This window comes from Fusarium poae, chromosome 3 (assembly GCF_019609905.1).
Source record: "Fusarium poae strain DAOMC 252244 chromosome 3, whole genome shotgun sequence".
In the NCBI taxonomy this organism is placed as follows: domain Eukaryota; kingdom Fungi; phylum Ascomycota; class Sordariomycetes; order Hypocreales; family Nectriaceae; genus Fusarium; species Fusarium poae.
This window is the reverse complement of record NC_058401.1, coordinates 3,879,516-3,906,749: the sequence shown is the minus strand read 5'-3', so window position 1 is coordinate 3,906,749 and position 27,234 is coordinate 3,879,516. Positions and strand designations below refer to the sequence as shown.

The 27,234-nt window shown below is 47.6% G+C and overlaps 12 protein-coding genes and 1 non-coding gene across 13 annotated transcripts; 3 read left to right on the top strand and 10 right to left on the bottom strand.

The window, feature by feature from the left end:
- Positions 1 to 784: 784 nt before the first annotated feature.
- On the bottom strand, positions 785 to 4,788 carry FPOAC1_008692 (uncharacterized protein; the record flags this gene model as incomplete). Its single annotated transcript, XM_044853130.1, has 3 exons — positions 785 to 920; positions 967 to 2,614; positions 3,747 to 4,788. The coding sequence occupies 3 exons, from the start codon at positions 4,786 to 4,788 to the stop codon at positions 785 to 787; spliced, it is 2,826 nt and encodes a 941-aa protein (XP_044705800.1).
- A 931-nt stretch (positions 4,789 to 5,719) lies between these two features.
- FPOAC1_008691 (uncharacterized protein) lies at positions 5,720 to 7,285 on the top strand (the record flags this gene model as incomplete). Its single annotated transcript, XM_044853129.1, has 3 exons — positions 5,720 to 5,908; positions 5,958 to 7,064; positions 7,115 to 7,285. 3 exons carry the CDS (start codon positions 5,720 to 5,722, stop codon positions 7,283 to 7,285), a joined length of 1,467 nt encoding a protein of 488 aa, XP_044705799.1.
- A 483-nt stretch (positions 7,286 to 7,768) lies between these two features.
- Positions 7,769 to 8,947, bottom strand: FPOAC1_008690 (uncharacterized protein; the record flags this gene model as incomplete). The annotated part of the gene is made up of 1 exon (XM_044853128.1): positions 7,769 to 8,947. One exon carries the CDS (start codon positions 8,945 to 8,947, stop codon positions 7,769 to 7,771), a length of 1,179 nt encoding a protein of 392 aa, XP_044705798.1.
- A 1,198-nt stretch (positions 8,948 to 10,145) lies between these two features.
- On the bottom strand, positions 10,146 to 10,654 carry FPOAC1_008689 (uncharacterized protein; the record flags this gene model as incomplete). The annotated part of the gene is made up of 2 exons (XM_044853127.1): positions 10,146 to 10,455; positions 10,503 to 10,654. The coding sequence occupies 2 exons, from the start codon at positions 10,652 to 10,654 to the stop codon at positions 10,146 to 10,148; spliced, it is 462 nt and encodes a 153-aa protein (XP_044705797.1).
- Positions 10,655 to 12,152: 1,498 nt separating this feature from the next.
- Positions 12,153 to 12,917, top strand: FPOAC1_008688 (uncharacterized protein; the record flags this gene model as incomplete). The annotated part of the gene is made up of 1 exon (XM_044853126.1): positions 12,153 to 12,917. The coding sequence occupies one exon, from the start codon at positions 12,153 to 12,155 to the stop codon at positions 12,915 to 12,917; it is 765 nt and encodes a 254-aa protein (XP_044705796.1).
- Positions 12,918 to 13,088: 171 nt separating this feature from the next.
- FPOAC1_008687 (uncharacterized protein) lies at positions 13,089 to 13,980 on the bottom strand (the record flags this gene model as incomplete). The annotated part of the gene is made up of 2 exons (XM_044853125.1): positions 13,089 to 13,908; positions 13,958 to 13,980. The coding sequence occupies 2 exons, from the start codon at positions 13,978 to 13,980 to the stop codon at positions 13,089 to 13,091; spliced, it is 843 nt and encodes a 280-aa protein (XP_044705795.1).
- A 414-nt stretch (positions 13,981 to 14,394) lies between these two features.
- On the top strand, positions 14,395 to 15,082 carry FPOAC1_008686 (uncharacterized protein; the record flags this gene model as incomplete). The annotated part of the gene is made up of 2 exons (XM_044853124.1): positions 14,395 to 14,698; positions 14,745 to 15,082. 2 exons carry the CDS (start codon positions 14,395 to 14,397, stop codon positions 15,080 to 15,082), a joined length of 642 nt encoding a protein of 213 aa, XP_044705794.1.
- A 411-nt stretch (positions 15,083 to 15,493) lies between these two features.
- FPOAC1_008685 (uncharacterized protein) lies at positions 15,494 to 16,059 on the bottom strand (the record flags this gene model as incomplete). Its single annotated transcript, XM_044853123.1, has 2 exons — positions 15,494 to 15,562; positions 15,619 to 16,059. The coding sequence occupies 2 exons, from the start codon at positions 16,057 to 16,059 to the stop codon at positions 15,494 to 15,496; spliced, it is 510 nt and encodes a 169-aa protein (XP_044705793.1).
- Positions 16,060 to 17,013: 954 nt separating this feature from the next.
- Positions 17,014 to 17,436, bottom strand: FPOAC1_008684 (uncharacterized protein; the record flags this gene model as incomplete). Its single annotated transcript, XM_044853122.1, has 1 exon — positions 17,014 to 17,436. The coding sequence occupies one exon, from the start codon at positions 17,434 to 17,436 to the stop codon at positions 17,014 to 17,016; it is 423 nt and encodes a 140-aa protein (XP_044705792.1).
- A 577-nt stretch (positions 17,437 to 18,013) lies between these two features.
- Positions 18,014 to 21,216, bottom strand: FPOAC1_008683 (uncharacterized protein; the record flags this gene model as incomplete). Its single annotated transcript, XM_044853121.1, has 5 exons — positions 18,014 to 18,720; positions 18,766 to 18,790; positions 18,951 to 19,297; positions 19,739 to 21,090; positions 21,167 to 21,216. The coding sequence occupies 5 exons, from the start codon at positions 21,214 to 21,216 to the stop codon at positions 18,014 to 18,016; spliced, it is 2,481 nt and encodes an 826-aa protein (XP_044705791.1).
- Positions 21,217 to 21,712: 496 nt separating this feature from the next.
- On the bottom strand, positions 21,713 to 23,369 carry FPOAC1_008682 (uncharacterized protein; the record flags this gene model as incomplete). The annotated part of the gene is made up of 2 exons (XM_044853120.1): positions 21,713 to 22,838; positions 22,885 to 23,369. 2 exons carry the CDS (start codon positions 23,367 to 23,369, stop codon positions 21,713 to 21,715), a joined length of 1,611 nt encoding a protein of 536 aa, XP_044705790.1.
- Positions 23,370 to 24,025: 656 nt separating this feature from the next.
- FPOAC1_008681 (uncharacterized protein) lies at positions 24,026 to 25,453 on the bottom strand (the record flags this gene model as incomplete). Its single annotated transcript, XM_044853119.1, has 1 exon — positions 24,026 to 25,453. One exon carries the CDS (start codon positions 25,451 to 25,453, stop codon positions 24,026 to 24,028), a length of 1,428 nt encoding a protein of 475 aa, XP_044705789.1.
- A 1,250-nt stretch (positions 25,454 to 26,703) lies between these two features.
- FPOAC1_008680 lies at positions 26,704 to 26,800 on the bottom strand. The gene has a single exon. It is a non-coding gene; the product is annotated as a tRNA-Gly (tRNA).
- Between the last annotated feature and the right edge of the window lie 434 nt (positions 26,801 to 27,234).

Here is a 27,234-nt window from a genome sequence, read left to right as displayed (position 1 = left end):
AACCATGCGTAATCCCATCTTATTTTCGTTTGTCTTGTCCGGCGTGATAGCGGGACAATTTGGACATATACGCACATCACTCTGAACCCACACCACCATCACCTCGATCGAATATATACCTATGACTAGGGAGTCTGCGGATTTAGGCGTTACGAGAGCAAGGGGTTGGCGGCGACGTCGAAGAAAAAGCAGAGGAAGACGATATAGTGGAAGAGTGAAGGAGATTGTACGTGTAACATGAACTTGCGCAGTCTTGAATATATTGTAAAGTCCATTTCTGTTTGTTAAATGTGATTGTGATCGTACCAGTTTATTCGTACGCTATATCATTGTCTGAGATAGTCATGATGCGCATTTGTACTCCCATGATTGACTATTTGATATATTGCGCTTAATTATCGTCCGGGGCTTGGCGAGCGCTTTCATCGCGGAGACCGAGCTACTCCAACCTCGGTTGAAACTGCACCGAAGAATTACTGAAGTTAATTGGCGAATGAGGTTTGGGCATGTGGGTAGCAGTTCAAGGTTAGTAGTGCTCTAGACTAGTAACCTAGGGATGTACTGGAGGCATGTACGGATATAGCTGTATTCTGTTTGGTAGTAAGATGACATTTTGAAGTTTGTTTCTGGGCGATGATGCATTCCAGAGCCCTTCAAGGCTACACCAAGTAGGACTCCCCGACAACTCTAAAATGAATTAAGCTCTACTTTGAACTTGAGAATTATACCCACGACCGGAGTACTGGTATTCAATCTACATCGACTATCTATCCTTGTAAATGGGTTAGATCCGCCCTCTATCCAAAAACGCCTTTGGTACATCGACATATCGACTCCTCAAATACTCTGCAATTCCCTTACCCAATCCATCGATTCGATCAGACGAAGCAATACCTCCGTTCAAGTTATCCAAAACTCGGCTACACCACGGTTAGCACCTTGTTATCACAGATAGGATGAACTTACAAGTGAACGGCGTTGATGCCTGGAAACTCGACTCTCTCAACTCTCCTATCAGGATTCATTTTGAACCAATCATCTCCAAACAAGTGCTTCAATTTTGAAACAGTCAACAAGTTCCTTAGCCAGGCGTATTCATCATCGTTTCGTACAAAGAATCCAACGTTGGAGTTGTCGCCCTTGTCGCCTGACCTTGCGTGCACGACGCTACCCAGCGGCGCCCACTCGGTCGGTCCAAAGGTGAGCATGTCCACCGGTCCATGCGTTTCAGTAGATGGACGTACTATGGGGTACTTTGCTGTTTGTGTAGGAGGCTCAACGCGGTGTGTAGTACCTGTGCTCATGACAACACGGTGATCAATTGCAGAGACAGGCATCAAAGCAGGAAACATCTCCATAAAGGGCTTGGGAACCATGGTTCTGAAATCAAGATTCATATGGTACCCGGGGTAACTCTGCATGCGGAGTGCATAGATTGGAACTTTGAACTTGGACGCTTCAATATCTTCCTTTTGACGGGCCTGGGCAAAGACACGTAGAGACACAGTACCTGCTTGCTGGGAAGTTGGGTTATCCGCCGGTGTTCCGTAGAGTTCAATACTGAGACGGCTAAAGTTGGCGTCTTTAAACATATGCGCCAGTTGAGCCTTCATCATGGCCGCTTTCTCATACACGTCAAGGCCGTTGATGTAGAAAGTTGCTTCAGCTTGAAAACCACCTTTTGCAGCGACCATGACTTTGGCTGTAGGTGGCGGAGGATAACCCTTTACGCAAGAGACAGACACTCGATTCGGTGATTCTTGCTCGACTCGGACCCCTGAGAGATCAGCCACGACGTCTGGGTTAAGGTATAAATGACCCTGAAGCTCGTAAAGTAATTGCGCAGTGACAGTTTCTTTTGTGACTCGACCACCACCTTCGCCCGTTCGACCGATAATGCAGCGTCCTCTTGGGTCGATCTCGGCGATTGGGAAAGCAATATCTACCAGCTCAGGGAGAAAGTCCTTGAAACCGGAGAAATTGGCGCCGACAACATATGGTCCGCACTCGATGAGATGAGCTCCCAGGAGCGAACCGGCCAGTTCTTCATACTGGTCTTCTCTCCAGCCGTGATACCACGCTGCTGCGCCCATGACGGGAGACGCATCTGTACATCGTCCACAGATGACGATGCGAGCACCTGCACGCAAAGCCTGCACGATACCCCAGCATCCGATATAAGCAGTCGCGCAACAAGGTGTAAAACCCCAGGTCTCAAGTGTCTGCTCAGGATGATCTAGATGCGTAACTCTAACATCTCCCTTCATAACCACATCCGAGACATCATCGCCGAGAACTTTGGCAACAATAGCATCTCCATATCCACGCTTCTCACAAAGCGCCCTGACTTTGTCGTATAGAGCGTCGGTATTCAAGGCACCAGCGTTTGTGACAACGCGAATATCGCGCTGCATGATATCGTCGAGACACTCCTCAAGCTGCTCAAAGAAGCCATTCTCGTAGCCCAGGTTCGGGTCAACTTCTTGCTTGGTGATTGCATTCCAGGCAATGTTCATCTCGGAGAGCCAGTCACCCGTAATAACATTGACGTTTCCTGTGCGAACCATGCGAGACATTGCATGCGGGTGATCACCCGTTGCACCGGATACATTTCCTATACGAATGGGTGGTCTGTCAAGCATTTTGATGTGTTGTGAATGAGAGATATTGAGAGTGAGGGGTATGAGGAGAGTCGAGTTGCTTGATAAACTTGTTCAACTTGTTGACAATCAATTGGGAGTGTTGTGTGAGTGATATCTGCATTCAGAATGTTGCATTCATCTCATCGGTTGATCATCATGAGAAGTCAAGTTGATGTTTTGTGGATTCACGGACTCGGCGCCGAGTGGCGATCCACTTACACGGGTTTGATGGCTTTCGGTGTCGGTGGCCGAGTCCACCTCCCTTCGCCTAAGAAGTAGTTACATGACAAGGATTAGTGGTGTCATGATCGGTAAATTTCTCATGGACTAGGATCAAGTAGTTTCGGCGAACTGAATAGTTGGATTGACTTGTCCTGGTACTTGGAGAGGTTCTTGACCAGGTATGGCATGCTGTCTATTGTGATGGTTGTATGCATCCTCAATAATACTGATGTGTCTCATCGCCCAACCCAAAGAACCACTCCTGCGACAACTGCGAAATCGCATCATTATGGAACTCGTCCAGCCCGAGGCTCTGTAAATCTCCAAAACAGTCCCGAAACGTATTGTCAACCGTCATGTTCGCCAAGTCTGCAGAAAAAGGTACTGCCGCAGCAACACTCAACCCGTGATTGCTTGGTGTTGACGCCTCGACTACATCCGCCACCACGGCATCGCTCAGTCTATCAAACAAGTCGGAACAGTTCCTTGCCAGATCCCACCTCTCTGACACAGCAACCAACACCTTTGAACACGCGCGTGTATCGTTGACGACTTGGTTTATGGTGGGTGTTGTATGCAATCTGGCTCGCCGAGGTTCCGAAGTTGGTAACTGAAGGGCTTGGAAATGATGTCTAAGAGCGAAAATATACGACAATCCAGCCAGAAACACAGTATGCATGGTTATCCACGAATAATTCATCTTTCTAGATCTGTGTAAACTGGCGTATAAAACAATGGCCTCCCGCGCCGAGTCAAAGATATTCTGCAGCGCAAGACTATTCACAGACGCATCGTTCAAGCAAGGTGACGGCCGAAAAAGCATGAGGACGCCATTGTGGTATAAAAGACGGTACCACTCTTCGCAACGAAAACTTGACCCACTAGCAGGCGAAGCAGCTGTCGCGTCGCTCTTTACAAGAGGAAGATTGGCTGTTTCTGTATGCCAGTCCTGTAGTTCCCTCGCCAGTGCCGTGCGCATCTCCTCGTAGCTTATGCTCGCAAACGAAACATGTTTGGTACTTCGATGTAGTGCGTTGATAATTTTGCCGCATATGAGACGGTATCGGACGATGTGCACAAAGACGGACGTTGCGGCGCGGTATTGTGGTGTTCCGTATGGTGCGGACGAAAGAGGGCTGCTGTCTTCGGGGAACTGATCGGGTGCCGATGCAGGTGGTAAATCGACGTCGATATCTTCTAGCTGGAGAGCCAAAGGACGACCCAACGCGAGACTCGTCACGCGGTCCAATGCGACAAGACTCCAGAAACATCGTCTCTTGGTCTCCATCTCTTCCTCCTTTGCTTTGTGACTCTCATCGTGTTCGTTTGCTGGTGGCAGTGCATACGTAGCTGCTCTATGGAGCCCCATCTCCAGACAAGTCCGAGCAGCCACGCCGATGAGATGCCATACACTCGTTGTAGTGTTGCTCGACGTTGTTCCCATTCTGTACTGGCACACCAGCAACAAAGCTTGTAATCTCTCGATGCCATCTCTTGCAAGAACATCAGCTAATCTAGTCATGGCTCGATTGTAATGAGTCTCAGCATCGTAAACGCCATTCCAGTTGAACTTGTGGACTTGTGCAGTGCCTATCGCAAGGGTCATGTCGATGAAAAAGGCATCCACGGGATCTTTTTCGCGCCCTTCTTCGTACACTGCGTCCAAGGAGCGGTAAAGGGATTTTGTAGACAGAAAAGGATAGCAGAGGTGGTCATGGCTGCAGTATGCTTTGAGGATTTCTGATGCTAGAGTCTTTGGTGGTAATCCTGATCCTCCTTGGGGAGTAAGTGGTATCGAATTTGGTTTCCATCCTGATGCGTGTAGAGACGATGAGGGTTGGGGTCTGGACTGGAGTAGATTGGCAAGCAACAGTCCACTTGTTGAACCGACAAAGTGATGCCCGCCACCTGCAATGAGGCTCATCTGAATGACCTCTTCAGCAACCTCTCCATCTCCCAGGGGACTCTCAGTGTTACTGCCTGTCGTGTTTCTTTCTGATCCATGTCTCTCTTGGATTGGCCCCTCAGACCTTCTCAGCTGCGCGCTCAAAGTTTCATTATTAGCTTGCAAATCTCGAATCCTGCGTTCCAGCTTTTGGATATTCCTTCTTCTTAGTTGGTGTTCGCTAACGGCGTATTCGCAAGCCACGTCTGCTTTCTTGCAGGGACCGCATTGGGGCTGTATTTTGTCGCAGCGGACTTTGCGACGATGACATCTATCGCATGCGTTTGAATGCATTACATTTGGGTTTGTCGGCGACGTGGACCGTCTCGGTGGATGAGGCCGATGTGAAGAATAGTTAGTAGGAGGGAAAAAGATGGAGATGAGCCCCGCCTACAGATATGGGTCACCTATCTAAGCTTAATTACTTTAATCCTGACTCGGAGAACCTCCCAACTTCATACTAGACAGTGTTGATGTTTCCATGTCAGTGTACTAGCCAATTGACTCAATCGAGTGACTAGAAGGCAGTAGAGTTCAACCATCTACTGGTAGACCTCCTGACAGTCTCGGATATATTTACCCTTCACCTCCAACTCATTCGCGATCAATGTTTCCCCAACCACCATCTTAATCCATCTCAATAGCGTCTTGGCACTCAATTCGGTCTGCGGCCCCGTCTCCGAACAAGGATGTAACCTCATTGGTGATCCCCTCAACGTTGATTCCGCGCCCTTTTGTTTGGCACGGCAATATCCCCGGATCTTGGTACACTAGAAATCTGGGGTAAGTCGAACTCTGTGGGGAAATAAACATGGAAAAGGAATCAAGTCAAATACCACTGAATCCCCCTGCTTTGATCCTTCCCATCTCAACATCAGCCTTCTTCTCTTGATACTGAGCTCGAGTCACTATGGCAGCCCAAGACAAAAAGACCATGGCTGATATGGATACTCTGGACGCGGAGAAGCAGAATGCAGCCCACCAGGAGTTTTCTGCTGAAGTCCTTGACAAGAAGGGCGATGGAGACTATTCTGGTGCTACAGCAAAGTCTGACCCTGAGGAAATCAAGCTGGTTAAAAAGTTGGATCGATGGATCATGGTGAGTTTCTACATCTATTGCTCCAACTCTTCTGACACGTATATAATAGCCAACTCTTTGGTCAATGTATTGGCTCAACTACCTTGACCGCAACGCCATCACTCTCGCCCGTCTCAATGGCTTCGAGGAAGACCTTGGCCTAAAAGGAACCGAGTACAGCACCTGCGTTTCAATCCTCTTTGTCGGTTACATCCTGGGCCAGATTCCCAGCAACATGATCATCACCCGCGTACGACCCTCATGGTACATGGGCGGCTTCATGATGGCATGGGCTGTCGTCAGTTCTCTTACCGCCGTGGCAAAGGACTACAAGGGTGCTCTTCTCACACGATTCTTTCTCGGTGTTGTAGAAGCCCCTTACTATCCAGGTGCTCTGTACATGCTGTCGACTTTTTATACGCGAAAGGAGCTGGCTACTAGAATCAGTATCCTTTACTCTGGCAATGTCCTTGCTTCTGCATTTGCTGGACTCATCGCTGCGGGTGTTTTTAAAATGGATGGCATGTCAGGAATTTCCGGGTGGAAGTGGCTCTTCATAATTCAGGGTGCTGTTACATTTGTCGTCGCCATCGTGGCCTGCTTCACTCTCCCAGACACACCGTTGACGACCCGATGGCTCACCCCTGAGCAACGACAACTCGCCCACGATCGCGTTCTTCGAGATACAGTCGGCGAAAAAGGCGACGGTAACCCTTGGAACGGTCTTCGCGAAGCTATCGTCGACCCCAAAGTCTGGGTCTTTATCATCCTTCAGCATCTTCACCTTGCCACCAACGGCTTCAAGAATTTCTTCCCCACCATCGTCGACACGCTTGGCTTCAATACTACCATCACTCTGGTCTTGACATGCCCTCCCTTCTTGATTGCTGGAGCCCTCTCGATTCTTTGGGCCAAGTCTTCGGGCCACTTCAACGAGAGTACCTGGCATATCACCATCTCAAAGATTGTTGCTACCTTTGGTTTCGTCCTTGGCTGCGCTACATTGAACACTGGCGCCCGGTATTTTGCCATGTGTGTCTTTACCATCGGAACATATGGTGTTAATTCAATTCTTCTCGCCTGGGTCGGAAACACCTGTGGTCAGACAAAGGAGAAGAAGGCTTCTGCTTTGGCTTTGGCCAACGTCAGTGCTACGCTCAGTCTGATCTGGACCCCTGTAAGTTTACACCCTTGAACTTCATTACAGCAACTAACTAATTCTTATAGTACTTGTGGCCCAAGTCGGAAGCCCCTCGATATGTCCTGCCTCTTTCTAGCAGTGCAGGTTTCGCCGTCGCGTGTATTGCTGGTGTTTGGCTTATGAGATGGATGTTGGTCAGAGCAAACAGGAAGATTAGACAGACCGACTCTGAGGCTACTCTATTTTATGCTTACTAGATGTCAGTTGGTGTTGAGTAGTTGACAGATGGATTTAATTACGAAGTGTCTGACCCGAGAATCATAAGAGGCAAAATCATTTGATGACTTTATTGCAATCCAGGCCACTTGGGACTTCTTGTTTCGTAAATCAAGGTTAGGCTACATGTCGTAAAGTTAGACTATTTGGCCTCGGGTTACGACTTGAAGACAGGGGCAGACATATACAGTCGAGGACGATCAACAAGATCTAACCACGCCTAGATTTACCCATATTACAGCCAAGTTCAACCTGATTGAAGGTCTAATATAGCGCTTCCTTTCAGTGTCGACTCTGAATTGATGGCGACGGCGAGAAGGGGAAAGAAGACAGTGATTCAGAGGAGACGTGATTCTTATATAGATGAATTCGACAATGATTCACTGCCAGTGTTTAATGACGGCCATTGTCGAGGCCTATACAATGCTTGGTTGTGTGACTCACTGCCTCTCCCAAACAGGCGATCAATGCATAATAGACAAGCACAACTCTGGCTTGTGTTTTGTCATGTCCAAGACCCTCTTGAAATAGAAATGTCCCCTAGTTCTTCGTCCTGCGTAATTTCGGAACCATATTCCAGGGTCAACCAGTGGCTCGAGACTTTTCAAGGGAAACAGCCAGAATCCTATTGCCTGCTGAGGTACTTCTTCAAGGCCTTGACTCTCCGGGGAGGAATAGTACCGGCCATCGACCTCACAAAACGTCTTCAGACTTAATTGGAACTTCTCCTCATCCTTTCGGACCCATTCGGCAGCGGCATTGCGGTCTTGTCCAAATTGAGCGCCCCTTGAATGATTTTGATGACACATGCCATAACGATAGTCGACTTTGTGATCATGCTTGATTCCCAAGAGCCCGAGTACCCTGAACCAAGCGTGGAACTGCATTCTCGGATCCCTTGGTCCCGTGAATATTTGCTTTAGATGCTCTTCACACAGGCGGGGATCGTATGGTAGTCGTTCGAAACCGATGGTGTTACCAAAGAGAGGACAAGCACGGTGTACCGGGTCACTTGGCAAGGGGGTTGGGTCTCTCAAGTTGTCGCCTAGCCATTTCTGCTTCGAATCCCTATTTAGCACGGTAAAACGCTCAATTCTCAATAGGGCCTGTTTTAAAAGGGCTTTGTCTCTGCCATCGAGTGCCCAGTCAGTGTAGAACCTGGTATTGACGCCCCGTGTTGCAAGGTTGACGAGACCAACACGGAGACGATCGCGGGCCCATACGTCGTAAGCAAAAAGCTCGAAGAACTTTAACCCCGCGACCTCCAAAGTATCCAATTCTGGACAAATGTAAAGAGTGGTTTTGTTCTCTTCTCGGTCCCAATCGCGCGTAAAACAAGGGATTTGAACCCGATAAAAGCCTAACGCAACACGTCGTGACTCATGCGTGGTCCGAAAGAGTTTGCTCATGTTCCGTCGACTATAGATGCAAAGATAATACCTGCCGAAGTTCATAAGTCGGCCAGTGTTGTCATTGTTGTGGCTTGTCAGGAAGATTCGAATCCATCGCTCGTGACTCAATGCTTGTTCCCATATGAGGCATCGGATTTCTGGTGGAAATCGAGCAAATTGGTGGAAGTCGGTACAAGTCTCAGGGGCAGGGTTGAAGATTTGTAGGTAACGTTGGGTATCGGGGCATGTCATGTTGCCGTTTGATTGCCTCCTTTAGGAGGACAAGTAATGTCCAGTCATCAGTGTTTGCATTTGGTTAATTGATGTGGGTGTTCCTCGAAGTTTAATATGATCTCGATAGATGCAGCCTCGTCACGAAAAATAGGGCTCTTAGAGTAACCTTATTCTCACACAAATACAAAAGCAATACCTTGCATTTGGTTAATGTCAGACAAGGAGAGATCACAATGTGTTTGCTCTGGCTGCCAGAATCTCGGGTCTTATAGTTGCCTCTCAAACCTTGGTTGGGTGACCAACGAAACCGGCATTGGATATAATAAGGTACATGAGCCGAACTCAGGCTTACAGCCCTTGTATCAGATACAAACTGATTATCCACCAGTGAGTTTCAATCAGTACCCAGGTAACAAAATGTGTTGCTGCTAATTCCTTGATTGGCTTGGTTGCTAGAGACTCAATACAGACCTTGGAAGTAGTGCGTGTGTTTCAGCAACTTCACTGCTACGAGCACGCGATCAGAATAATTGGTGGTAAACCCTTCTTTGGCGAACCAACACAATTTTAACGTTCTGTTTAGATTGGAGGCGGGAAGTCAATAGTAAAGGCGACATCGTAACTATTCGGAACGGAGACGTCGTAACAACCCCAGTCCTGGAGATGTCATAACTTTGTATATTTCAAAGCTTGTGTTACCAAGGGACACTTCGCACAAATGCTATAGCGCATGACGCCCAAATAAGCAAAATGTCGCAAGTATACAGCCAAAAGTGCTATAACGTCAAGACTTGAGTGCATTGGCAGACACGGCATCGCGGCTATGACAAATTCATGCATCAAAAGTATTCTAGACTGTCGCTACGCCTGTAAAAGTAAAAGTAAAAACTAACAGTAAAGCCGCCCAAATCGACCGACAGAATCGCTCATCCTTTTTCCCAAACCAGGTACGCCTAACAAATACCAATATGTCTCTTTAACGCCATTGTAAACACATACCAAATCCTATCCCAACCCTCATAAATCGCTGTCTGGCTGTTCGAATTACGGGTGCAATGACCACAAAGAATTCGTAGCGCGTGTCTCAAAACGACCCAGCTTCTTGATGCGTTTCAGCCTTTTAGCGATTATGCATAAGTGATCGACAGGCTGCAGTAGCTCGACTACCAGCGCCAAACGCCCTGTTCCAAACGCCCTGTTGCACGCGCTGTAGCTTCTAGTTATTGGACAGTGTATCGCGGGCCGTGACGCCCATGGCTTGGCGAAGTGACGGCGTTAACGAGTCTGTAGAGTTTCGATTTGTTCGATCCCAATTATCGTCTGTCGTCACGTTGGGCTTTCCCTCGTGCGTCTTGTCATACGTCGGTGGTGGTGCTTGGGGTAATTTCACGGGTCTTGGTTTGATGGGGGCGAGGCCGTAATCATCGAGTTCTTGAACGCCTTTGATGTCTTCGAGTTTATCGAGGCGTTGTTTGCGCCGGTGAAAGACGCATAAAAGAGCAACAATACCACAGACGACAATAAGACTAAGAAGATGTCAGCCATGTAAGAGTAAGCAGAGAAGTGGAATTACCTGGCGATGAGAAGAACGACCAATAGTTCGCCTGTTGACATGGCGGGTTTCTCGCAGGTATCTGACTGCATGTCATTGCGGCACGTTTCCTTGGCTTCGCGGGGGAGAACTCGAGAGCCCTGCCATGCGCCAATGCTGGAACCGAGAATCATGTTTGAGAGTAGCGACAAGGCCAATAGAATAGAGTAGAGTAGAATTAATGGTATTAAGTATTCAGTTGATGTTGTTGGTGCATTGAATAGTAGCCAAGTCTGCAAAAGAATGAAGCAAAACTTGGGAAGTGAGAAAAAGGGAAGGAAGGAATCGAATCGTCAGTGACAATTGCAAGGGAAAGAGCATTGATTAATAAAAAGCCACTATCAATAACGAATGACATGCAACCTTCATCAACATAGGTAACTACCTACCTACCATTCGGTTTCTCTTGCTTTTGCTCAAGCCCAGACCAAACTCCATGTTTCAGAAGCTCAGCCCCCCCTTGATCTCATCTCTGTCAAAGCTTACCTACCTTGGCTCCCTCGTGACGGCTCATGGATCCCCCGAATCAATAAATCAGGGGTCCTATTGAAATTGAATCCGGGTCCGATGAAGCCGTGATACGAGTTCTAGAATCTAGAACTGGGTCCTTGTCGCATCATGTTACGCGTTCCGGCATCTTACTCTGCGAGTTTGATGATCCCAGGGACTTGATATCAAAGACATTTGGACTATTAAATGTCACGATGCTTCAACAAAAGAAAACATCAACAGAGAATAGACCAAAAGAACAATTGGTCAAACTGAAACTAACCATTCCAACTCTCAAACAATCGCAATCTACCAAAATAGCTTTCACTCTACCCAGTTGTTCCCCCTGATTTTGTGGGGAGACATTTATTCAGTCAGTAATTAAAAGTGGACAAATCACCCCCTGTTCGGACCGTGTCCCGAATCACGAGCAAAGTCCGCTTCTCCCCCAGATTAAAAGGGATTCGTTATGGTTCAACGGGGACCGGGATAATGACGATCAGTTGGCTGAACCGATCAAAAAGCAAAACATGACCAAATTCTCGCGTGCTTGGCTAACTTGAGAGCGATTAGCGGCAGAGCCAAGAAGACATCATTCGACGTTGCCAAGCGTAGGGCCGAGGTTCGATTCAAGGGAAGGGAGTCGCATGGTTGGCATGGATAAAGACAGAAAGGAAATTACATGGCGTCAAGGGCGGATTACTACGTAGTATTGTGTGGATGCGAATGATGCGGATATGAGCATCAATTCATCTGCATTGTTGACATGAATAAGCTGTACTCAAGTTATATCCGTAAGCGAGAGCAGACTGCTATTTCTGAAAGCTTCAATTGCATCGACATATGTACAGTTGAACCGATAAGTATAAAGATTGTGTTCCATCTCTTTTTGGGATTATCTTGAGTACTATGGTGCTATATGACAGTTGTTGACCTTACCAACAGCCAAGTCAATCAACAACATGACATAAACATCAGACACTTCAATAATGCCCAATTGAACCACTCGACTGTGCAACTTGCAACTACTTTTGATGGAACAACTTTAGACCGGTCATGACATAATTCATTGCCAAGATGATCAGCTCATCAACCTTGAAGCCATCTCCGCTTTTGTAAAGAGACAATAACTCACTCATCATCATGTCTTTCTCTCTAACTCAACAGCTCCTCTCTTCGGATGAGCAGGGCTACAAGCGAGCCACTCAGTCTGAATTCCTACGGCTTGCAGGTCATGGCAAAGCTTCAAAGGACCTTCTAGGTCTCTGGCTTGCAAATGATCGTCTCTACATTCACAGCTATTGTCGCGGTCTTGGTCGTCTACTCAGCTTTTTGGAGTTTCCCGATACCGTACAGCGCGATGTAGATCCTGGGGCCACAACGCAACTTCTAGACTGGGTTGTCGCTGCTCTTGTAAACATTCGACGAGAGGAAAAGTTCTTCATCAACACAGCGTTCGAGTACGGTATCAACATTAACCTCGAAACCAAAGATGGGCGTGTTGAGTCGAGCTCTAAACTCAAAGGTCTTCGTCGATGGGAAGCACTGTACTCTTCTGTATCTCCCAATGAGAAGGATGTGCTTCCCTGGCTTGAAGCGGCAGTGATATACTGGGGAACGGAAAAGTGTTATCTGGATGCTTGGTCGTGGGCAAAGTCGCAGCTTTCGGAGAATGACGACGGTAGTGGTGATGCCGATGGTGGAGCTGTGAGAAAGGAATTTATCAACAATTGGACATGCAAAGAGTTTGTCGACTTTGTTGATGACCTGGGGAAGATCATTGATGATGCTGTTGCCAATGTCGTCAAGGAAAAAGGCGAGGGCGCAAAGGAGGAGCTATTTAAACGAGTTCAAGGGAAGTGGCAGGATGTATTGGACGCAGAAGAGGCTTTCTGGCCAGCTGTTTAGCAGAACTGATCCATCCCCAAGATTTAATTGATGTGATTTTGCCAACCTTGCATATCACAAACAAACAACACATGCGCAAACTAAAGGGTATCCATGTCAAATTGAAAGGTCTAGAAGAACATTTTCCACCACCAACGCCGTACAATGCAAATACATCCATACCATCCCAGCCTAAAACTGGATTCTTCGCTTTCGTCCCGTATACTTGGACGTCGCCTTGACAATCTTTCCCTTGCGCTCCATTTGCTCCTTCTTCTTGACAATCCACTGTTTGCTACCCTTGGACATGTTTGGAGCATGCGCCTTGATCGACCGTCTGGCGTCGTCAACATCGACACCCTCCATGCCATCGACAACGCCGGTAATGTCGCCTCCCTTCTTCTGAAGATCACCACCACCGACAGTGAGTACGAGGTACAGCTTTTGGTTCTTGGTGCCGGGATCGTCTTCAAGCATACCAGCGCCGAAACCAGCCTTGACGGCTGCTTGGGTGATCATGGTGCGCTGGTCGTCGTTCTTGGGGTAGAATTGGCAGACAGCTCGACCGCCGCGTCTGAGAGATGCGTAGAGTCCGTTGAAGAAGCGGGTAAGGCGGCCGACAGGAGATGTATCGCTGGTTTCGGCACTGCAGAGCCATTGAATGGCCGAGATGCTGATGGCTGCGTCAAAGGTACCTGCTCGGAAGGGAACGCCCTGGCCAATATCCGCCAACATCAAATCGCCTTCGACATCTCTTTGGAGCGCAATATCCAGCATGGATGGTGAAACGTCCATTCCGATCCAAGTGTGAGGGCCGCCCTCCTCGGGTTCGACAGAGGATAAAATTTCGCCAGAGAGACCACTGCCGCACCCGATATCGAGGATCAAAGATGGTGACTTGAGATCTAAAAGTTCTAGTGCTCGTCTTGTCATGGAGGCTTGAATGTTTTGGATTCGAGAACTCGTCGTATACTTTCGCGCTTCGGTATCGTCATAGTGGACGTCGGCCGCACTGTTTCTGTGAGCTTGAGGGGCATCATGGCGGGGTTGTAGCAACATACAGCGTATCCTCAGGGCGAGACATGATGAATAGAATAAGTCGCAAGAGTTTAGTTGTATAGATATCAAATTGAACAACGATCCTGCAAAATGAATGGGTCACGAAGCCTGGAACTGCACCTTATCGTCGATTTCCTGGTGTTGAACAGAAACACTTTTTTCGTGGCTATCGATAAGCAGGTCCACAGTGGGGTAAACGTCCCGGAGCAGGAATTTCACAAGCCTCCGACAAGACCTAGACACCTGAAAATTGAACCGATTGGCAAAAACGTGTCCCTTTTCGTCTGCCTGCCTCCTTTCCATTCTCTGAAACCTGCAGGAAATACTTACGTATTCTCCCCTCCCTGGGAATTCTGTTCTCTCTCTCCCAACATGTGAACTTGTTGTCTCAACGCTTTGCTTGCGCATCTACAAGAAACAAAGTAAACGCAACGCAAACATGTGGATTCTACCTCTTGTCGGCTACGTGGGAACCCTTTTGGGTTTCTCCTTTTTGACTCTCGCTATCGCATCTGGTCTTTATTACCTGTCCGAGCTCGTCGAGGAGCATAGCGTCATCGCGAAGCGCTTCCTTACGCGACTTATCTACAGCGTCATTGGGATTCAACTGTTTCTGTGGCTCGTTGATGGATTCCCTTTTTTTTCTTCAATCTTGACGATTATCTCGCATATCGTCTATCTGGGCAACATGAGACGCTTCCCTTTTGTGAAGCTCACAGATCCTCTCTTCTTGGCTTCATGTGGTATGTTGACTTGTCGGCCAGCCAGAGTTTGTCTAACAAGCTGCAGTTCTTGTCCTAGTTAACCACTACGTATGGTTCCGCCACTTTACCGACGCACAGTCCCGTGCCTACCAGCGAACCTCGTTCTACGACAAGGCCGACGTCCCCAGTTTCGCCCAGATCTCATCGTACTTTGCGCTGTGCGTTTGGCTCGTACCTTTTTCGCTATTCGTCAGTCTGTCCGCCGGCGACAATGTCCTTCCCACAATGGGAACCGAGCCTGTTCATGGACTCGATGGAAGGGGCAAGCCTCAGGGTATGATCAAGGCTATTGTTGGTCAGATTCGTGGAGGAATTGGTCAAATCTTTGGATCCAATGCGTCGCCTGGACTTGCTCGACCGTAAAGGTTGGGCATTGTCAATTGAAACAACACCACAATACAAGCTGGACGAGCCGAAATGCTCGTCTCATCTACGACGGCAACGAGGTATTGGTAAGCTGATTTTTATTTCTTTTCGCAACCCCTCCCATATGATGACTTAAAAACTTCACGCTAGATTGTATTTGACACAAATTGTATGATTCCATTATAAGTTTCCTGATATACTTTCACATGCACACTATGTTCTGAGATCTTGATTTGTTCAAGTCGCTGACCATATATAGTCCAACATCCCTTTAAGGAGAGATTCAACATGTTTCTAGCAATCATGATAGTCGCATCAATACCAAGCACAGAAGCAGATTGTTCAGGTGGCATGTTCCATGGCATCGTTTGTATCGTCGTATCGTCTCGTTCCGGAAAGACAAGGGGCTCAAGACCGACTCACGATGACTACCGGTGGTTGGATGACGGCTATCCGCTCAGAGACAGCAATGTTTGACTATGTGTCTCATGTCAGCATGTATATACCCATCAAAGCAAATATCCATGCAATACCTCAAAGACTTCTGGGGCAGCAAGTCTACTTGGCACTCCCCTGAGTAGCAGGGTTTTGAGAGGAAGTGTAGGCGTTGGTGTTGGGAGTGATCTGCGTCTGCGTGCTAGATACTGCAATCGAATCAGGGAGATGCCAAGGCATTTCCCTCTTGCTCTCCTGTAGCCATCTCTCCATCTGTGGTGACAGTGAAGTGTGTTGTTGTACAAGGTCTTGTCTTTGCGAGACTTGAGTGTCGTGTACGTCAGGCATGGTAGAGGGTATGGTGATGAAGGGGATGCTTGCTTATAGATGTGAAGCAAGTCATTGAAATGCACAGGGTAAAGAGAGGCTTTATACTCATCATATTCGATATCAGTGGTTTTGGGCAATGTGTTGTATAGGGTGGACTGGCAATACAACAGCCACTTGCGTTGCTGTATGTGGCTCGCAGAGCAAGACATAATCTGTGGCGTTGCAGTATGAAAACAGTCCGTCCTAGATTACCCAAATTAATATCTCCTACCTATCAACTCTCAGGGTCCAGGGGTGATATCTGGGGTTGAGTTGGGTGAAGTATGCGGGTGCCTTTTTTTCTCCCCACCACTTGTTTCCCACCACCATCTTCGAAGCCAATCCATGTACAAATCCGATCCAACGGAGCCGCAGCACTAGTTTTCGACTACAAGGTATACAAGATGCAAGGCTCGATCCTTGGGAAGCGGGTTAACAACAGTTGATCAACCTACTCATGAACTCGGAACGCAACGGTTGTTGGCTGTATAATTAGGCTCGGTCATCACGTCTCGTGTTACTTGGGAATAACGCTTTCTCAATGGCGGGACTATAACCGTCCCGCAGAGTGTCATCGAACTTGTAGCGCCTCAACATATAATGAAAGGTAGAACGGTGTTATCACAAAGGTGCGTCAGGCTGCTTTGATGCACCATGCGGGTGCCCAGTAAGCTCAAGCACGGGATTTTACCAGCCGTTGCTGCGATGAACCAAATGCGAACTATTCGTATGTGTATACTTTGCAATTTGTCAGTACCAAAAGGAACGGATAAAGCCTAGTCAACTGCTCCGTCCGAACGAGTCGTAGTATCAACACCTACCTTGCACAGCATGCATATTCTCCCTTGCAGACGCGGCTGCCTCGTTGCCGGATGTCACCATTGATCACAATATCAACCAGTGTAAACTTGGCATGCTAGACCGGCAAATCATCGATATTGTTTCAGTTTTACAGTATCTTTGACCTTTGTCTCTATTGGCTATTTCATTTTACCCGCGCGCAGGTATGGTCAACCAGGAAAGGAAAATTTAGCCTAAGCAAATAAATTCTCCGTCAGCCTCATTCAAAACACAGCCGATGGTCATCATCCTTAATACATATCCAAAGCATGCGCCACTCACCATTACTTCTCCTCGTTAGGCTTCACATTCCCCTTATCCTTCTCTCCATGCTGCGCCCCTCCCCAAAACTTCTTGTCAACCTTGTCCCCAGGTGCCGTGTTACCCCGGTCATGCTTCTCGTCAAAGTCTCTGTTGTGCTCCTCCACTTCACGCTTCTGCTCTTCCGTTAAAGAGTCCGTCTGGTTACCGGGGATGCTCTGGTTTGACACTTTGGGTTGAGGGGGTGCGTTCTTGGATGATGCATCGAGTGGTTTACCGCCACCTGTGCGGCCCTTTGCGTCTCCCTCTGCCAGCCCATCGATGAATCCGCCGTCACTATCCTTGACATCTTCCTTGCGAAGTGTACGAGATTGGTGGAAGGGACTGATGGTTGTGAGGCGCGGCGCGATGCGAGCAGTTGGGCGGAGAGGAGTAAGGAAGCGCATTGTCAATGTTTCTGATTTGTATATTGTTCTTTTGGCTTGTAATGATTGAATGATTTGTTTGTGGATTGATTGTTGGTGGTAAGTTAGGTCTAGAGCTATGAGGTAGGTAACTGAGCTCAAGTTAAGCTACCTCGTCGAGGCGATGGTGACGTCAAGGAAAATGACATCACAAAGCACGTAATATACGGGAAGAAACGAAACACAAGCCGCTCTGAGCCGAGATGTTCTTCAAGAAGATGATCTTTGATGATTCAAGGCAAGCGATGTGATTAATGACGGATACATATAAGTCGGATCGACGTCGCGTTATGGTTAATTGAAGCTAAGCTCCACATGCCCCAGATTTTAGACGATCTGAGGTTCCGGTCCTAGAGTATTACCCTGAAGCTGTCTCGATTATTAGTGTATAACAAACAACATTTGGATCGCATCTACACAGTTGATCATAAATAAATAATAAAGATCAATTCGACGTCTATTAGTGGTGTATGATTTTCTTCCGTATGTATGCCCAAACTCCAAATTGCTCACACAAAAAAGTGACAATTTGAACACAACACCTCATGACCATCACCATTCATCCATACCGCGACGGCTCCGTGATACAAGTGTTGGCCGTCCTTGTCGGCTCGTAGCGCTGCCCCATCTCGACATTGCTGTCACTCTGGTCATCCAGCAACTGCTTCCCCTTTCCGCCTCGCATTTTATCCTTGATAAATGAGAACAGCCCGGGCATGTCAGAAAGAGGACCCTGCATAACTCTCCCAGGATGAACAATGTTGAATGCCAATAAAGCCAAAAGCATGGGAGCCGCTTCAAGGATATAGAAGTAAATCTCGTGTGTCACAAGGGGATTACCCTGACCCTCACCACCAGAGAACTCAATGAGACGATAAATGATGCGCACAGAGATCATGGCGAGAGAAAAGTAAAGCGCGCAAATAAGTTTGCCCCAATCTGACGCGATAAAGGCCTTGATACCCTTCTCAAGTTGAATCTCATGCATCTTTCTCTGAAAGACAATGCAGAGGATGATGAAAATGACGATAAAGAACTCTTGAAAACCAATGCCGCCCATGTAAATGTGTATAGCCTTCAATTGTTCATCTGGAGGTGAACCAGGACCGGCCAAGCTGCCGCCAATGAGCTGAATGATGAACGATACAATATCGAGACCGACAAAGATGGCGGCTAAAGTAACAGCTGGCATGCCGAGGAGGGAATGGTCGGGGATAAAGTAGTAAACCATTCGGCCGAGTGTCATGTAAGCATATGCGTTAACCCCTGGTCTTGTTAGTGGCTTGGCTCAAAGAGGTGGTGATAACTTACAAACTGGAGAAAGGAGAATAAATATCTGGAACACGAGTAAGACACCAATACTTTGTTGGTGCTTTGTGCTTATCGCGCGAAAAGTGAAAGCTGTTGTTTCCCAGATGCCCGCCATGATGATGACCCAACACCAAGACTACCAAATCAATTAGTCGCAGACTTCTCCCAGGGATGGTAGTATGTACCTTTTTGTATCTGGCAGCCTGCCAAATATGGGCACCTGTGAGGATAGCAAACAGCACCGCAAAGACTGCAGCTGCAGAGAAGCTGGGGTAGTAGTTCCAGTGGGCATTACATGTTCCTGGAGGAAGGTAGCCATTCTCGTCAGGTTCGTGTGTTTGGACGCATGTTGGAATGACGATTTGAATGGTCTGGGCCGGGATTGTATAGTATCGATCTGTTGTACCGCCGATAGTAGCAATGTTTTTGGTGGTGGTGAACCAGCCTTGTGGTGCTTCTGTTGTGCTGGGCTGACGGGGTGCAATGGTAATTTGGTGGGGTTTAGTTTGGGTGGGTGCTGGAGATGCAGTGACTGTAGAAGTCAACAGGTAAATAATGAGAGCTCTAATATTGGAATGCATCTTGGTTGAGATATTGAATGAAACTATTATTATTTCTGTATTCGTCTACATCTTATATATCTTGTCATTAGTCCGAACTTCAAATGCGAGATGCTGTGCTCGCCAAAGCAGTACGCATTCAATTGCGAGCTGCCCAATCATGTACCCAGACTTGAGACCAGCCCCTGTAGGTATACAGCCACAATTGCCTTATATGGAAGAGTCGTCCAATCGTTGACCATGGAATAAAAGCATGTAATAATAGATTGCATAGATACAGGCTATGCCACTAGGTAGCTAATGTGATAAATAACTCTGTCTCTCTGTTCGACGTATAAATGTTTCTTGACAATGCAAATTTCGACTCTGCCTCGTCAAATATTCCTTCCGATATGTACACCCACTCTCTGGACTCCACATTCGGAAATAAACCACATCCGCTGGTGATGTATCCCATATCAACGCATCTTGGCGTCCTGCAAACATAAACCCTCTTATTCTCTTTGAGTCAGGTGGCAATACGTCGTCGTTGACATCAAACTCTCCCGAAAGGTCAATGTCGTGCTCAGCCTCGATAATGAGTCGTGACAAGGCGTGTACCAGCGATCCATCCCATAAAGATTCCCTTTCACTACAGAGCCTCTCCATCAGGGACAGCGCTTCCAATCGCAGCGATAAATAGCGACATTTGTATATCAGGAAATGGAGCATCGGACTGAACCCCGTTTCAAAGGTAAACCTTGCTGGCTTTTTGTGTCGGGCTTCAAGTATGTCTGCTGCTTTGCGTACCCATGCCAGTATCTGAATAAATTCATCTTTATAGTCGTCGAAACACATCTCATCTTGCTTCAGACATTCTCTGAGCCATAAATTGCTGAGTCCGTTTCGCGTCATAAGTGCCAAAGACGCGCTATCTTCGTGGTCAGCTGTAGGTCTTGTGCATTGGAACCTGTTGAATGCTTTCCCCCACGCATCCACGTCCTTTTGTATTTCGCTCTGTGCATCAAAGAGTTTCTGTGGTGGTCTCTGAGGCATCTTTTCCAGACGATACGGATTTGCGGATCGAATAACCTCCAATGATCTTAGAATCAGGTTGTCCAACGCGTACTGAGCCTCGCTCGTGCTGGAATATATAGGGCATTCGCCGGATTTATTTGTAGGGCTCCCAATATCATCTTCAACAAAAAACGTTGGAAACACGCTTATTTGGTTATATGTGCCAACAAGTCGAGAGTTCTGACCAGCCGCATTAAGAAGCTGCAAGCCATGTGCTGCATGGGTGATGGCTGCTGCACGATTCCCTCGCAGGAACTCGACGCATATAAACAACACACACACCAGCAAAACAGTGTCTACCGATGGCGGAGGTCCATGGACAAGCAAATTAATAGCCGTGTTGTAGTGCACGATGGCGAATCTATCAACAGACGGTTTCGAATACTCGTAGTCTTCAAAGAGCTGGCTGATGGCAAGCACGCTATGTCGCGCCGCAGGCTCAGCATGTGTCATCCTGGCGACAAAATAAGTCCAGAAGGATCCATCAAAGGGCCCCGAAAGAGCTGGTGCCACGACATGATGGAAGAAAGATAGGCAGCGTACTTCGCGTGCGTTCGTCACGGGGATCAAACGAGGCTGCGGCGCCCGAAGAAGAAGATCCCACGATAAAGAACCAACAGGAGGAGCATCATAACCATCGCAGACACGTCTCGCCGTTGTGCACCGTTTGCATTTGGGCCAAGTTTCGTCACATTTGATCTTTCGCGTTCTATAAAGTGGGCACGGATTAGCGTGACAGGCCAAAAAAAGCAATTTTCTTCTAAAAAGAATTCTAGAATACTAACTTGCATGTTCTACAACCCGTCTTTACTCTTTGGGTTCCTTCTCGAGGCATGATAGGCTGGTTGAAACGGGAGTTGAAGGTTGAGGATAACGTTTCCCGAAGAAAATTGAGGGTATCGTTTTCCGAGCGGCGAGTGAGAGATGGAGAGAACCGACGAAGCGGGGGGGTCTGGGGAATTATGTTCAGCCAAGATGTGTCCAGGGGCAAGCCATAATCCTTGACTGTAAGTTGTCAGACATGCGTCCATGCACGATTTGTTGATCGAGACAAGATATCCTGACGCAGAGTACAGAAAATATAGAGCATTCATCTGTTCTAGAGAGTATAGTAGATGATCCAATTATTTTGTTAACTATGCTTCTCAAGTCTATTTCGTTCTGACTTTCGCTGGTACAATAAACCATTTATGGAGTAGTAATGCTAGATCGATGTAGGACTTTGGTTCCCAAGAGCCTATTTAGCCTATCAAAAGCGTAGATTACCCCTGTCCGATCCTTTAAATAGCAAACAGGGATGTCGTTTATGCTTGTTGTTTTGTAAATTATCATCACTCGCAAACTAAAGAGCTATACATGTTGCCATGACCTGACAAGTACCCCTTCCTGTGATCCTCCACCGCTTCAACCTCACCACGTCTTGGGAATCTATCCTCTATTGCCCACGCAACTCTCTCAGCACCGACTTGTGCACCTCCAAGATTCGGGGCCGCGGGCCCAAGGCGCAGAGCCGCGAGTCTTCCCATCATGAACAACGGGACCTCGTCATTCCACATGAGATCGTTATTGATACAAGGGAAACCTCCTCGTCCTTCGATGGGATACTTCTGCAAGATAGTCTGCAGATACGGCAGAGAGGAAAAGTCGGTTTGGATGCCTGTTGCAAAGTACATGTAATCCATGGCTGGCATCTCAATAGGCGGGTTCGTCTGAACAGTCCATGTACCGCTCTGTGCGTCAAAGGATGCATCAACTAGGCTTGTTTCTGTGAGAAGCTCAAGTTTCTTAGTGGCGAGATGCTTCTTGAGGCGCTTGTGGAATACTGGAGTGATGCTTCCTCCACCTCTGGCCTCTTTGATCATCTCAATCCTCTCATCATCGGAATCAGCATAGTAGAACTGTGCTTGCTTTGCATTCTTGAACTTTCCCATCCAATCGAGCGAAACGTCAAAGTGCTTGATGCGGAGAGGTCCACGCATAACATGCCACACTTTGGCCACACCCTTCCGGATAGCCAGATCAGTCAACTGCGCAGACGTAAGACCGCCACCTACGACAAGAATATTGGTCTGTCGATGTGCGGCGATTCTCTGCTTGACTAAGGGATCGGGGAACTCTGTGATATGCATACTGTGACACGTCTGAGGGAGCCTCTCAGTGTCCGGCATGGAGGGGATGTGTGGAATCTTGGCTACATTGGCAGGGCCGACAGCCAATACCACTGTACGGGCATAGCGACGGACTTTGTTGGACGTTACAGTAAAGAGCTTCTCTCCGTCTATGGAGACTCCCTTGACTTCACTGTAGTCGAGATGCTCGAGGGCTTCTTTGCGGATGATGTCTGGACCGAGTCTGTACCGAGCAGCCACCTTTTCGCAATGATCACAAAACAGGGCTGTAGAAGGGTTGTAGTAATCGTTGCGTTCTCTCACGTTGATGTCAACACGAGCTTCTTGTCTGTGTCTTGTTAGTATCCATAAGGCAATTGACCTGTATGACTGACCTTCTTCCACAGGCTCGTTGACCATTCTTTTTTCTTCCATGCTTGCTAACCTCTTTGCCCACACAGTTCCGAATCTCAATCAGCTCATCTTCTCTATCATTCGCGTACGCGTGCGCAAGCAGAGCATCACGATCGAGAGGATCAACATGCCAAAGCATAGGACTTCTCAGATGTGAGATGTCATACATCTTGAAGAGTCTGTTCCAGCGACTCATCCAGGTATCGCCATCAGCATCCAGCACGAGCATCTTGTACTGCGGCTTCTGGAATGGAGACTTGGCAGCTGTGATTTTACCACTTCGGACATGCTTCAAGGGCATTTTGTTACCATACTTGGAGATCCAGTGGAAGCGACGGTGTTCTTCGTCTGTGAAGAGAGCTGCTGGGGTGTGTTCATGGAGACGAGCTGATATAGCGAGACCGCAGGGGCCTGCACCGATGATGAGGACATCGTAAATTTCGTCTTCAGTTTTGAGTGAGTTCATTTTGATGGTTGAGCAAGGACGAGAGAGTCGGGGAGACGCTGAGTTATAAGTGCCAGGAGCGTCGTCAATTATGAAAGCACTCGCTCAACCATGAGAACCCTTGTAGACATTTTGAGATCATTCTGTTGCTCATGGCTTCAATTGAGCCATCGCGTTGGTGAAATGACCTGTACCTTGATGGACATTTCCATCATGAGGACATCAAGGTGTTTGTATAATCAGGGTCCGCTGTCATCATGACAACCCCGGAAGTGTTAGTATTGATAAGATAACCATGATTACTAAGTGCATAGAGATTTGGATGGGAAAACAGGTTATAGTGCAACACCAAGAATGTGCCCAGACAGATAGGTACTTGGCATAAAGGCGACTCGACGGATATTGAAGAACTTCATAATAACAATTCGAGCCAAGATAAGTTGGAGCAAAAGATGAATCGCAGAGTAATTTGAATGCATAGTGTACTAAGTGTAAATATTTACATTCGCTAGATCTTGTGACCTTATTACAATGAAGCTATTCAGACTTGGCCCACTTGGCATTTCAGCCACACCAACCTTTACAACCTATGAACGTCTTGTGAGCAACCTATGACGGAACTAACCAAGAAACCAAGACCAATCTTATCTATAATATACCGCCCTCCCCTCTCATCCCTAGTGATTCCACTCTGAATCTGTTGCATGCCCCAACGGTCCTGAAACCGAATAATCCGTCGTAACAAACGCTCTATCCACCTCACCCAAACCCTCAGCACAGTATTGCAACGTCTCTGCAATATCGTGTGATCTGTTTAATGGAGTCTTTTCATCGAGTAACAAGTCGAATTCTACCCAAACACCATCGCCTGCGTGGTATGCCGTTACGTTCTTGAACCCTGCCACAACAGGGGCGAAGCGGTATGCGAGGTAGATGAGTTTCTTGAGGGTGTGGTCGTTTGCTGCTTCGCCAGAGAGCCGCGCCACATTTTCGAAGCAGGTATGGCCCCAGTCGTAAATGATGAAGAGAGACAACAGACCTGCGCCTGCTGGATCGAGCCACCAGACATTGGCGCGATATCCGATGAAAGGGAACAGCAGCGACAAAGTGTTGAAGATGACGTCCGTTTTGCAATCCTGCACGAGAGCTTGCACCTGTGTGGACTTGATAGGTCGACAGCCAAGGCCGATAGCCCCTTTGAGGACGATAGTCGACAACAGAGAAGCAATAGCGGCCCAGCTAAGAACCTCAGCCTCGGCGTGCGGCGGCATCAAACGCGAAACAGACTCTTGCAAAATCTGCAGGAAGGAAATGACCATGATGATGGAAAACACCAGGATACCCAGCGGCTCGAGACGTCGTTTACCGACTGGAAATCGACGCTGCATGGCATGCAACCTCCAGAGGACGAGTCGACTTGTGGACCAGACGATCAGCGTGCAAAGGAGATCCAGGGCCGAGTCTACGAGTGATGCGACCAACGAAAGAGATCCGGTGGTGAACACAGCAAAGGTTTTACCAGCCAGAAGAAGAATGTTGGCTATCACATTAATGTTGATGGCCCAATTTGCCTTCCTGGCCGCCTTTCGTCTCTTTTCCTTTTCCTCATCAGGGAGTAACTCTCCGATATTTCCTTCGACGCGTTGAATTCCTCCACAGCGTTCTTGATCACCGTCATGATCGGGGTCTGGGTTCATCGACTCGAGAACGTCATCCGCGATGGCCATTACCACAGCATCCACCTCCAACCAATCATTCAATCGTTCATTCTGTTGTTCATAAAAATAGCGGACCTTTTTGTTCTTCATCGCTTTTAGTTCCTCGTCCGTCTTGCGATACTTTTCTAGACCAGACCGATCGATGCCGTGCAAGAGGGCGCGCTTGATCTCGCCGCGACGTGCATCTTCGAGAGCTGTTCGAGCAGCATCCTGGAACTTCATGATACGAGGTTTCGGTCGTGAGTCTTTGCTGGCTCCATTATAGGAGTAGCGACCGGTCTCGAGATCGCGAGGACCGTCGTCATATTGAGGGCGTGCTTCTTCACCAACGTGCTGACCCCGATGACGAGGACCTTGATCGGCATTCCATTGTCGTTTTCCCACCATGGCGTTAAAGATTGCCGACACAGAAAAGATGCAGTTGAATGAAAAAGGATAGCAATAGCAGAGAGATGTGAGCTCTGTTTGTTCCCGTCAGTGCCGCTGCATCCCCTTGTATAGGTGTAAGCGGATATGACGTAGGTAACCTAAATCCGGGGTTGACAGCGCTGATGCAACACGCGACAGGTTCAGGAACGACTTCAGCTCCACTGAATCGGGAAAATATCAAGGAAATAGTGGCATCTCCTACTATTTTTATTTCCACGACTTGTTTCTTCCTTACAAATGAAACACGTACGCGTGCTTGGCGTGCCGAACGCCGATATTTTGAATCTCGTCGTCATCGTTCAGCCTTCTACGACATGATCTCAATCGGAGAGTTACCGGAAGTTAATAGTTTAATAATCGGCTCGACCCTGTATTATATTGATTGCAGTATATAGGAACGATTGTTCTTTGGAAGGAACAGGCATTGCTAATTGTTATTTGCCCTGAGTTTAGAGTATTAGATAGAAAATTGGCAGCTGAAAGAACAGGAGACGAAATTAGGTAGTAGGCCAGTTTATGCCACTCAGACAGATACCTAGGCTTCTGGCAAGCGGTCTATTTTTCTGCCCTAAAATTTAGGCCAACTTCTGTTACCCACTTTAACCTCTACCTGCCCGGCTGCCGCATCCTTTAGAGCACGTGACTCGGCAGTTGAGTTCAACGTCCGCCTCATCTTATCTCCCGTATCATGTCATCTCATCCCCTACATAGGTATCACATTGTCTGTGATTCTTTTAGTGTAAACGCGATTCATAACGATGTATCATATTCTTTCTGGTCTCTTTACTTAACGCGGCTTCCCTGTGACGCCAACTATCAAAGACTATTCTTCGGCTGACGCTTCCCTTCAATGATCACCATCCGCACCATCTCTGATTTCTTCAACAATCGATGCCCAACCTTTCCGTGATCTTCAAGGGACTATTTCATCCAACTACACTTTCCGGAAAAGGAGACGTCGAAAGGCACAGACACCATTCTAGCAGTCCTGGACTAATTGCCAGGGACCCCGGACATGTCGATCATGTTAGCTTCAGAGACGCGACTTGCACTAGACTGAACGACAAGCAGCTGTGCCTTAACGATGGGTCAACGAATAGGATACAGCGTTCCCACATACAAGAACCTTTCTTACTCGACTAAGAATGCTCAATCGGACCAGAATAGCACGACGAGCAAAAAGATGAATGGCCTCACGACCCTTGCAATGCGTAATCTGGGAATCGAACCCAGGGCTCCCCGAGCTTACTCGTTTCGTTTGAAACTGGATGGCAACGGAGAATTTTACCACTAAACCAATTACGCGGCTGTTTGATGGAACTTTAAGTCTTCAGAAACTGTCAAATACGAATAGGTGAAGTGGTGAGACGGCTACAAAATGGACCGTGACCTTCGCTTGCAACGGTGATACCACAAAGTTGGTAGAAAATGGGGAAGTCGGGGGTTTCGGTTCTGCGTGAGTCAAAACTATGAAGATCCCATAACCCATCAGTTGGGATCACCATAAATTGCAAGGGTAATGACAAGAACGCAAGCAGCAGGCAGTGCTGGCTAAATCCATCCTCATGGTTAGCGAAAATACCGTGACTAAAGAATTTGCCCAGGTAAACTTTATTTTGAATCAACTTGCTTTCAGACCCTGAATCCCTACAGCTAACACGTTAGCACAGATGAACAATGGCTGATCATTTCTAGAACAAACCGACTAATAAGCTTGGATGTTTCAATATAACACGCTG